This window comes from Rhinopithecus bieti, unplaced genomic scaffold (genome assembly GCF_001698545.2).
Source record: "Rhinopithecus bieti isolate Rb0 unplaced genomic scaffold, ASM169854v2 scaffold_28547, whole genome shotgun sequence".
In the NCBI taxonomy this organism is placed as follows: Eukaryota; Metazoa; Chordata; class Mammalia; order Primates; family Cercopithecidae; genus Rhinopithecus; species Rhinopithecus bieti.
Genome location: NW_016813480.1, coordinates 1,776,084 through 1,787,889, shown reverse-complemented (window position 1 = coordinate 1,787,889; position 11,806 = coordinate 1,776,084). Strand labels below are relative to the sequence as shown.

Genomic DNA, 11,806 nt, shown 5'->3' with positions numbered 1-11,806 from the left:
AGCCTCCGGAGTAGCTGGGACTACAAGCGCCCGCCACCTCGCCCGGCTGGTTTTTTGTATTTTTTTAGTAGAGACGGGGTTTCACCGTGTTCGCCAGCATGGTCTTGATCTCCTGACCTCGTGATCCGCCCGTCTCGGCCTCCCAAAGTGCTGGGATTACAGGCTTGAGCCACCGCGCCCGGCCTGCAGTGAGTTATTATCTTGCTACTGTACTGCAGCCTGGGCAACTGGATAAAATCCTGTCTCAAAATAACTAAGTAAATATTATTATTATTTTTTTTCCTGAGACCAGGTCTCATTCTGTTGCCCAGGCTGGAATGCAGTGGCACAATCATGGCTCACTGCAACTTCAACCTCCTGGACTCAATCAATCAGCCCACCTCAGCCTCCTGAGCTAGGACTACAGGTGCACACCACCATGCCTGGCTAATATTTGTATTTTTTGTTGGCAGAGTTTTGCCATGTTGTCCAGGTTGGTCTCCAACTCCTGGGCTCAAGCAATCCTTCTGCCTTGGCCTCCTAAAGTGCTGAGATTACAGGCGTGAGCCACCATGCCTGGCCTGGAACTGTTAAAATCGTATTAGTGAATTTAACTTAGTAATATAAAATGTCCCTCTTGGTTGGGCACAGTGGCTCACAGGCCCGGCACTTTGGGAGGCCGAGGTGGGCAGATCATGAGGTCAAGAGATCGAGACCACCCTGGCCAACATGGTGAAACCCCATCTCTACTAAAAATATAAAAACTAGCTGGGTGTGGTGGCCCACACCTGTAATCCTAGCTACGTGGGAGGCTGAGGCACGAGAATCACTTGAACCCGGGAGGCGGAGGTTGCGGTGAGCTGAGATCGTGCCACTGCATTCCAGCCTGGCAACAGAGCAAGACTCTGTCGAAAGAAAGAAAGACAGACAGAAAGAAAGAAAGACAGAAAGACAGAAAGAAAGAAAGAAAGAAAGAAAGAAAGAAAGAAAGAAGGAAAGAAGGAAAGAAGGAAAAAGAAGGAAAGGAAGGAAGGAAGGAAGGAAGGAAGGAAAGAAAGAAAGAAAGAAAGAAAGAAAGAAAGAAAGAAAGAAAGAAAGAAAGAAAGAAAGAAAGAAAGTCCCTCTTTATCTCTAGAAGTATTGCTTGCTGTTAGTGCTCATATCATTCATTTTACCAGCTTTTACTCTTTGTTTTCTTGATTTCTTATTTTTCAGGTAGCATATTGTGGTAGATTTTATTTTCCAAAGATGTCTTCAACAGTATCTCCCCATCCCACATGCTCTTCTAGAAACCACGTCTTCATCAAAAGGTAAGAGTTAAGTTCCTTACTCCTCGAGTCTGGGTAGGTAGGTGCCTGCTTCCATGAATAGGCTATAGTGGAACTGACACTGTGTAACTTCTCAGGCTCAGTTAGAAAAGGCCATGCAGTTTCTGCCTGATTCTCTTCAGACACTCTTGGAAACCAGCCATAATGCTGTGAGGGAGCCCAAACAGTCCATATTGAAGACCAGGTGGAGCAGAATTGAGGCCTTGGCCCACAGCCCTGGGTGATCTACCATATGACAGCTAGCACCAACTTGCCAGCCATATGCCTGAGATATCTTGAAAGTGGCTTCCCATTCAGGTGACGTGTGGCAAAAGAAAAAATAAAAAAAGGAAAAAAGAAAATAAAGTGGATTCTTAGCTCCCAGACAAGCTGCGCTGGGTGACACTGCATATAAGCCATTGCTGCCAAATACTACCAAAATTGAAGACTTGTAAGCAAAAATAAATAATCTGTAAGGAGAAATAAATGATTGTTTTCAGCCACTGTGTTTCAAGGTGGGTTGTTATTCAGCAGTGGATAGCCAGAAGTGGAACAGAACCTTATAGATGGATTGTCTGTATTATTTCTGGATTCTCTGGAATTAGTTCCCTAATCTAATTAGGTTTAAAGGTATTCATTACCTTGCTTCCACTGGTAAAGGGGGCAATATGTTAATTGAGCCACTGAATTAGGAGTTGAAACTGCACTTAGCCATATTTAGCTTTCTGTAACAGTAAATCAAAGAAGGAAATTATTATAGTAGCTGGGGCGACTAATCCTATGAAGAAGAAACTGGACAGTCTGGACAACATAGCGAGACCCTGTCTCTAAAAAAAAAAAAAAATCAGCCAGGTGAGGTGGTGCACACCTGTAGTCCCAGATATTTGGGAGGTTGAGGGCTGAGGCAGGAAGATCACTTGGGCCCAGGAGGTCAAGGCTGTAGTAAGCCATGATTCGTGCAACTTCACTCTAGCCTGGGTGACAGGTTGAGGCTCTGTCTCAAAAAAGAAATCAGATCACTACTACACAATTAGGTAAGCAGTATGTCTGGAATGCATGAGGTCCCCTGGGGCATCTCAGAGTACTCCCTTGCCCAGTGATTAAAGTCAAACTATAACTATCCCCCACAGTCCAGACCCGTCAAAAATGAAGGTGTGGGTCACCTCACCAGATAGGAATCACGAAAGCCTGGGTGCCTGCTGAAGGCAAATCATGAAAGGATGCCTGCTGAAGGCAAAGGAAACATGGCATAGGTAGTAGAAGAAGGAAGTACAGTAAGTCCTAATTTCAGGTTGTCAACAGGTTCTTGGAAACTACTCCTTTCAGTGAAATGATGCATGAAGAAAACAATCTTACCAGAGGCTGATAGAAACAAGAGTTAAGTCGCTTAACTAGACCATATTTATGGTCATGAAAACATCACCAAAGTTCTAACTAAAGACCAAAGCACTTCTAATATTAAACACTGAAAAAAAATGAGGGCTATACATACATTTAAGAAATATTAATACAAATAAGTAGGATAATTATTTGCACAAATATTCTAGCTCAGGGTCATGGGTGGCTGAAGCCCATCCCAGTAGCTCAGGGCTCAAGGCAGGAATCGCCTAGACAGGTGATCGCCTAGACAGGTGATCAGGGCAGGATCAAGGCAGGTGATCAAGGCAGGTGATCAAGGCAGGAATCGCCTAGACAGGTGATATTCTATGATAGGGCACACTCACATGACACCTATATTCACTCAGACTGGGAAAATGTAGATGCAACAATTTTCCTCCTGTACACAGCTTTGGGATGTGGGAGGAAACTGGAGTACCTGGAGAAAACCCACATAAACATGGGGAGAACATGCACACTCCACACTGACAGTGGCACCAGCTGGAAAGATAATTTTCTCATTAATGTTATAACTAAACATTATTCAAGGACCTGTTGTAATAAACAGCCTTGACCATGTGAGTAAGGGGCAGAAATGACGGTTGGAATAGTTATTTCTTCTTTTGAGTATGTTTTTGTATATTAAACATCTTTTTTCTCTCTCTCCCCACTCCTCTATCATCGAATATACTTTGTGCTAATGGTAATAAACCTTATAGGATTTAAATTACAGGATATCATTATAGTGTGACTTAGTTAGGAGTGACTTTATATCCTCCTGTCCTGCAAGTGTTGCTCAAGTTTATGAAGGAAACTGATCATCTTAGCTAGAAACATGACTTTGTTATTGTCAGCTAAGAATGTTTACAGAAAAAGTGTGTATAGATGCCAAGTTGTAGACTGTGGTGGCTTTGCACTATATGAAATTAGCTAAACTGTAACTGTATTTACCAGAATTTCTTTCCTAGTACAGTTCTTCATCAGTGCTAAAGACAAGAAGACTTTGTATGCAGTTTGGAAGGCGGAAGTGAAGCAGCAGCCAGTGCAGAGTACCAGGCACTATCGCAATTTGCACAGGTTGTCACTGATCTGATAGTATGACTGAGGATCCTTCCTTCAGCTTTTATAATTCATGGGCCAAGAGTATGTGCAATGCCATGGCACCTGCTGATGTCAGTGAGAAATAAATGTGTGTTCTAGTTTGTCCTCAGGAATTCCAGTTGTCCTTGTAGATTCCCCTTTGCCCATATTCTTGTTCATATCCAGTACTCCTTCCACACTACTGGTTAGGCTGACCCATAACTGCTTCAGCTCTGCACCATATGCTGACAATAACACAGCATAGACTCCTCCACCAGTTACTATTACGGTGCCAAATCTAATCCTGCAACAAACCCCTCATGCTTTGTTTCTCATAGTGGTTGTGCTTCTCCGATTGAACCCTCCCTAATACAGTTTTCTTATTCTATTACTCCAACCTGAAAGTCTTTGCCTTTTAATTGAAGCTTGATTGTTTACATTTAGTGTATTCAGACTTAAATCTAATTGTTTTCTATTTGTTCTGCCTGTTCTGTTTTCTGTCCTTTCTTATTTTCGATTAAGTACTTCATTATTCCATTCCCTTCTATTAGGTTGTTATTTATTATTTTACTTTGCTATTATTTTAGTAGCCCTGGAAATTATAACATGTATCTCTGATTTACTTTAGTCTAAGATAAATAAATTACTGTTTTTATTGCTTTTTTAAAATGCAAAGACTTTGCAGTCCTTCATTTATACCTGATGCTTTACATGTTGATGTTTTTGTGTGCTTTAATTCTACATCTATTTAAAACTCCACAAGACACTGTTGTCTTAGTCAATATTAATTTAGTTTTACCACATATTTCACTCAATTGCTCTTAAGTCCTTCCATCTGGAATAGTGTACATCTGCTAGTGACAAATTCTCTCGATTTGTCTGAAAGTCTTTATTTCATCTTCCATTTTATTTTTATTTTTATTTTTTGGGGGGACGGAGTCTCACTCCGTTGCCCAGGCTGGAGTGCAGTGGCATGATCTCGGCTCACTGCAACCACTGCCCCCCGGATTCAAGTGATTCTCCCATGTCAGCCTCCCGGTAGCTGGGATTACAGGTATATGCCACCATGCCCGGCTAATTTTTTTGTGTGGTTTTAGTAGAGACGGGGTTTCACCATGTTGTCCAGGCTGGTCTTGAACTCCTCGCCTCAAGTGATCCACCCGCCTTAGCCTCCCAAAGTGCTGGGATTACAGGCATGAGCCACTGTGCCTGGCCTTCCATTTTATTTTTTATAATTAATCACTTTATTTTAGAGCCAGGGTCTCGCTCTGTCACCCCGACTAAAGTGCAATGGCATAATCGTAGTTCACTATAGCCCCGAACTCCTGAGCTCAAGTGATCTTCCTGCTTCAGCCTCTCCAGTAGCTGGGACTACAAGTAAACATCACCACGCCCAGCTAATTTTTCTTTTTTTAGACAGAACCTCCCTCTCTTGCCCAGGCTGGAATGCAGTGGTGCGACCTCGGCTCACTGCAACCTCCACCTCCCAAGTTCAAGTGATTCTCCTGCCTCAGCCAAGGGAGTAGCTGGGACTACAGGCGCGTGCCACCACGCCCAGATAATTTTTTGCAGTTTTAGTTGAGATGGTGGTCTCACTGTGTTGGCCAGGCTGGTCTTAAAATCCTGACCTCAGGTGATCCACCCACCTTGGCCTCCCAAAGTGCTAGTATTATAGGCGTGAGCCATCATGGCTGGCCTATCTTTTCATTTTTTTGTAAAGATGGGGTCACACTTTGCTGTGCAGGCTGATCTGAAACTCCTGGCTTCAAGTGATCGTCCCACCTCAGCCTCCCAGAGTGCTGGGATGATAGGCATAAACTACCACTCCTGGCCTCATCCTCCCTTTTAAAGGATATTTTCATTAGACATTGAATGCTAGACTGGCAGTTATTTTCTGTAAGTGTACTGAAGGTACTAATGACACGTATTTTTCTTTCTTTTTACCATTATTAGACTTGTCAGGAGTGTATCTATTTTATTGCTATTTAAAATAACGAAAGTTTGGTTTAAGATTTTTAATGTTTTCCATTTTATTAATTTCAGCCTTTCCTTTATGGCACATTCCCTTTTCCTCCTTGCTCTTGATTCATTCTGTCTTTGTGTTAAAGTCTGTTATTATTAACTCTTTTTTAATAATAAAAAGTTAAGACTGTAGTCTGGCTATTTAAGTGCCTGTAGTCCCAGCTACTTGGGAGGCTGAGGCAGGAGGATCCTTTAAGCCCAGGAGTTTGAGGCCAGCATGGACAACATAGTAATACCCTGTCTCTCAAATAAATATAAATATAAATAAAAAATAAGGCCGGTTGCGATGGCTCACACCCGTAATCCCAGCTTTTGGGAGGCTCAGGTGGGAGGATTGCTTGAGCTCAAGAGTTCAAGACCAGCCTGGGCAACACAGTGAGACCCTGTCTCTTCAAAAAATAAAAAATTTGCCTGTAGTCCCAGCTACTTGAGAGGTTGAGGTGGGACGATCACCCGAGCCTGAGAGGTTGAGGCTGCAGCGAGCCATGATCATGCGACTGCAGTCCAGCCTGGATGACATACCATGACTCTGTCTCAAAATAAAATAAAATAGAATAAATTTTAGTACTTATATTAGTGCTCTATAATAGGTCATGTGAAAGGGTTAACAGACTGTAAAAGACAAACTTTTTTTTTTTTTAATTTTGGGAGCTTCATTTTATTAATAGCCTATCTTATTAAGATTCTTGCTTTTACAGAAAAGTTGTAAAGATTAAGAAAAAAAATTCTTGCTTTAATACATACATTTTTCAGCAAGTCTCCTGATTTAAAGTCTTTCATCAGAGTATAAATTAGAAAATCTGAACTGAAATAAACACATAATCTTTGAAATAGTAAAATCAATTATTAACACAGAATTATCCGATTTAAAATTATAACAGGCATATTTCACATACAAATATTAGTTTCTGGAGCAGGGGGTGCTTAACCAACAGACATGGTAATAGTGAGCTTTGCTAAGTTAAAGGTACTTCTTTCTATACGGCTGGTGGTAGTTGTATGGGATGATACCAATGATACACTTGATTGTCAGGGCTATTTCCAAGATACAATTAATTTCAAAATCATATTTGCCTTTAATGTATTTCATAAGAATATAATAAGTACGGGCATCTTGAAATCCTTTGAAAACTTGTACAGAAAGGTAACAAATTGCTTTTACTGCCATAAACACTAAAAAACCTATGTAGTATATATCAGTATGTGTGATGACAATGATGAAAGACTGTCTTCTATAGAGGGTCACAGATACATTAAAAATTTTTTTTATTTTTTTATTTTATGAGATAGAGTCTTGCTCTGTCACCCAGCCTGGAGTGCAGTAGCATGATCTGGGCTCACTGCAACCTCCGCCTCCCAGGTTCAAGTGATTCTCATGCCTCAGCCTCCCGAGTAGCTGGGATTATAGGCACTTGCACCACCACGCCTGGCTAATTTTTGCATTTTTAGTAGAGATGGGGTTTCACCATGTTGGCCTGGCTGGAACCCTGGCCCAAGTGATTCGCCTGCCCTGGACTCCCAAAGTGCTGGGATTACAGGCGTGGGTCACTGCGCCTGGCCAAAAAATCTTTCATGTATCAGTTATTTATCACTGCCATAAATAGGAAGGTTTTTGCTTCTAGTGCACCCAAAATTTGTCAACAAGATTAAATTAAGCAGTTGCTAGTAACTTTGTATAAAATTATAGAGTAGAGCTTAGTGCATAAGGAACATACCTTACAAATATGTAAGAAATGTATTTATACATATGCAGCAAATTTCATTTCTAGGACTCAAAAACAGTCAACTCTCATTTATCCACATGCAGGTTCCACTCTATCTTAAGGGATAATTTTAATTTTTTTCGATACAGGGTCACCTTTTTTTCACCAGGTGACACCGGGGTTGCTGTCACCTAGGCTGTCGTCACTGCAGCCTCGACCTCCTGGCCCAAGCAATCCTCCCACCTAAGCCTAAGCCTCCCAAGTAGCTGCGACCACAGGAGAATGCCACCAGGCCCAGCTAATTTTTTTCTGTAGAGACAGTGTTTCCCTATGTTGCCTAGGCTGGTCTCAGAACTTCTGAGCCAAGTGATTCTCCTGCCTTGGCCTCCTAAAGTGTTAGGATTTTAAGTGTGAGCCACATGCTTGTTCCTAAGCGATAATTTTTAAGACTCAGGCTGTTATCACTAATATAATAATTAACCATTCAGAAAATGTGAAGTTTTCCTCCCAATTGTTATTATTTTTGAGATGGAGTCTCACTCTGTCGCCCAGGCTGGAGTGCAATGGTGCAATCTCGGCTCACTGCAACCTCTGCCTCCCAGGTTCAAGCAATTCTCCTGCCTCAGCCTCCCGAGAAGCTGGGATTACAGGTGCCTGCCACCACGCCCAGCTAATTTTCTGTATTTTTGGTACAGACGGGGTTTCACCATGTTGGTCAGGCTGGTCTCAAACTCCTGACCTCAAGTGATCCACCCACTTCCGCCTCCCAAAGTGCTAGGATTACAGGTGTGAGCCACTGCGCTTGGCCTCAATTATTAGTATTTAACAGAAATTAACATTACCCTTTAGCAATGTAGTCTCTGTTGCTGGGGAAATGCTGCTGGAGGTCAAATATATGTATTTTATGTATAATTTATGAATTATTTGCAGTTTTGGATGTCATCTTCATTAACATGAAAATTACTTAGAGTTGACTATACATTTATTTTTAGTAAAGGAATACTCAACAACGAACCCAGATTAAAAAGACAGCCCTAGGCCGGGCGCGGGGGCTCAAGCCTGTAATCCCAGCACTTTGGGAGGCCGAGACGGGCGGATCACGAGGTCAGGAGATCGAGACCATCCCGGCTAACATGGTGAAACCCCGTCTCTACTAAAAAATACAAAAAACTAGCCGGGCGAGGTGGCGGGCACCTGTAGTCCCAGCTACTCAGGAGGCTGAGGCAGGAGAACTGCTTGAACTCGGGAGGCGGAGCTTGCAGTGAGCTGAGATCCGGCCACTGCACTCCAGCCTGGGCAACAGAGCAAGACTCCATCTCAAAAAACAAAACAAACAAACAAACAAAAAAAAACAAAAAAAGACAGCCCTACTATAGGAGTAAGTAGTTGTCTCCTAAAAAAGTGTGGAGATATGAAATGCATGGCAAATAAGTTTATTTTTTATTTAGTGACTGAGAGGGTCTCACTGCTGTGCAGGCTGGCATGAAATGGCGCCTTCATAGCTCACTGCATCCTGGAACTCCTTAGCCCAAACAATCCTCTCTGCCTCAGCCTTCCCAGTAGCTAGGACTATAGGCAAGTGCCTCTATACCTGGCTAATTTTTAAATTGCTTTGTAGAGACAGGGTCTTGTAGAGCTAGGTTCCCCAAGAGGGTCTTCAACTCCGGGTCTCAAGCGATCCTCTTGCCTTGGCTTCCTTCCAAAGCAGTGAGGTTACAGGTGTGAGCCACTGTGCCCTGCCATGTTGACTTTTAAAAACCCTGTAATAATTTCCAATTGTCCTCAAGTTCTTTTTTTTTTTTTTTTGAGATGGAATCTTGCTCTGTGGCCCAGGCTGGAATGCAATGGTGGGATCTCACTGCAACCTCCACCTCCTGGGTTCAAGCGATTCTTCTGTCTCAGCCTCCCGAGTAGGTGGGATTACAGGCGTCTGCCACCACACCCAGCGAATTTTTGTATTTTGAGCAGAGGTGGGGTTTCACCATGTTGGCTGGTCTTGAACTCCTGACCTCGTAATTTGTTCGCCTCAGCCTCCCAAAGTGCTGGGATTACAGGTGTGAGCCACGGCACCCAGCCAAAAGTTCAATTCTTTAACATGGCCCTAGGACTTTTGTGAACTCTGCTCCATTCTCCACTGTCACTATATTCTAAAAATAAAAGCTGTTTGCTTTGCCTAGAATGTTCTTTGACTATACACTACCACTAGCAGCAATACTATTTTTTTTTTCTTTTTCTTATGAGACAGAGTCTCACTCTGTCACCCAGGCTGGCGTACAATGTCAAGATCTCGGCTCACTGTAACCTCTGCTTCCTGGGTTCAAGTGATTCTGTGTCTCAGCCTCCCCAGTAGCTGGGATCACAGGTGCCCGCCACCACGCCCAGCTAATTTTTTTTGTATTTTTACTAGAGACCATGTTTCACCAGGTTGGCCAGGCTGGTCTCGAACTCCTGATCTCAGGTGATCCACCTGCCTTGGCCTCCCAAAGTGCTGGGATTACAGGCGTGAGCCACTGCACCTGGCCAATACTATTAGTGATAGCTACAACCTACAGGATTCTTATTGGGCATGGGATAGTTTATATACATTATTAGTTTATACTTTATGAAGTAGGTACTATTCTTATTCCAGGTGTACAGATAAGGTACAGAGAAATGAAGCAATTTATTGAGAGGAACACAGCTATTGAAGTGTAGCCACTTTAATCTGTTTCAATCCAGATCTGTCTGAATCCAACGATGTTCCCAAACTTGGAACATCAAAATATCAACTTTCTCCAAGAAGTATAACACGTTTAATATCCTCTAATAGCAAATGTGATAAGGTTAGCACTTAAAACATTGGTTTACAACGAACCTGTGTACTTGATGCCTCCCCAACCGGAAGATAAGCCACCTGAACTCACGTAAGGCATGTTGTTCATTTTTGCTTCCCCAGCTCCACAGTTACGTGTACCACAATTCCTGGTACACGTAATGGATGTTAATAAAGATTTGTTGAATAATCAAAGAAGTGAAACTGCTTCTAAACAGAAAGCCATAATACAATGTTATTATCTTCGAATTTGGCTACAGAATATCACCAAGCTTACCAGTTTGTGATCTAGACTCCACTTTTCCCCATTTTTTCAGTGTGGTACTTTTGCTTACATCCATTCTTCTGTTGTCCGTTTGCCACGATTCCTTAAATACTTCCACCCCTCCTTTCCATAACAGCGATCTGCTGTTTGTGAACCTCTTTTACAAAGAAAAACTAGAATGTTACTTTTCCCTTCATACTAATTCTTTAAAATTTCTGAAAGCCTTTAACAGTGTATTAGCGCAAACATCAGAGATCGCTGAGGTTAAAACTATCTTTTAAAAATGAATTTCAAATCAAGGCTAGGCTGATTGGAGAAAAGCAACCTAGTATATTTATAAAAGTCTTCCGGTGCTGCCTAAGCAGTGTCGTCCCAGGTGGCATCCTATTTTTCATAATTTACCGAAGGCCCTTGGTAATATAAATACAGAGAATAACAGGTGCTGCACTGAGCAGGGGGTCTATCTAAATCAACCTTTTTGGCTCTATATTTTGACAAAGGGCCAAGAGGTTAGCGTAATCGGTCCAGTAGTTCTCATTACCTTCGAGGGGAAGGGGAAAGAGGAGAGGGGGCGACGAAAGGAAGCGGGGAGAGGAAGTGTGGCAAACAGAAAATACTCTTCAGGTAGAGCCAGGGCTCGGCCGCGTCCCCAGGTGGCCCCTCCAAACGACCGTTTACGTTGTCAGTTTTCTCTTTTCAATGAAAAAAAAAAATGACATCTGGCTTTTTAAGTAAGATAATATACGAATAAGGAAGGTGTCAGGTCTCGTGAGAACTTCGGCGCCCGCTCCGCATCCGGAACGCCATCGAGGACCGCCGGTCCAACCGCCGCCAGCTCGCGGATGCCCCCGGGGGCCCGACGCCGGCCAGGCTTCCCCTCGCGCTCCCGCTACCCACAAGCCCTCGCGTCTCGGCGCGCACGCGCAGCGGCGACGGCCGTCTCAGGAAGAGGAAAATGGAATAAACAACTCGGAGGAACCAGAGCGCGAGAGAGCGAGTGGAGGCAGAATTTAAAAATAAACCGGCCCCTCCGCCCTCCCCACCCGCTTGCCGCTGCCGCTCCCTCTTCCCCTGCCCGCGCCCTCGAAGTCCCCGTCTGGGCCCGCGCGCCCACCCCGTCGTCCCGCGCGGCCCCTTTAAGAAAAGAGAACGAGAGAGTGAGTGAGAGAGAATCCCAACTCTCCCCCTACCCTCCCTCCTTCTACCCCCTCCTCCCTCCCCTCTCCCCTCCCCCCTCTCCCCGGGCGGCTCCGGCTCCCCC

At 43.6% G+C, this 11,806-nt stretch overlaps 1 protein-coding gene across 1 annotated transcript in view; it reads right to left on the bottom strand.

Moving 5' to 3' along the window:
- Positions 1-10,154: 10,154 nt before the first annotated feature.
- Positions 10,155-11,806, bottom strand: part of LOC108512904 (uncharacterized) — a 6,225-nt gene continuing 4,573 nt past the window's right edge. The window contains exon 3 of the mRNA XM_017848463.1: positions 10,155-11,799. Within this exon, the coding sequence (XP_017703952.1) occupies positions 11,305-11,799 (495 nt within the window). The 3' untranslated portion in view covers positions 10,155-11,304. The remainder of the gene's footprint in view (positions 11,800-11,806) is intronic.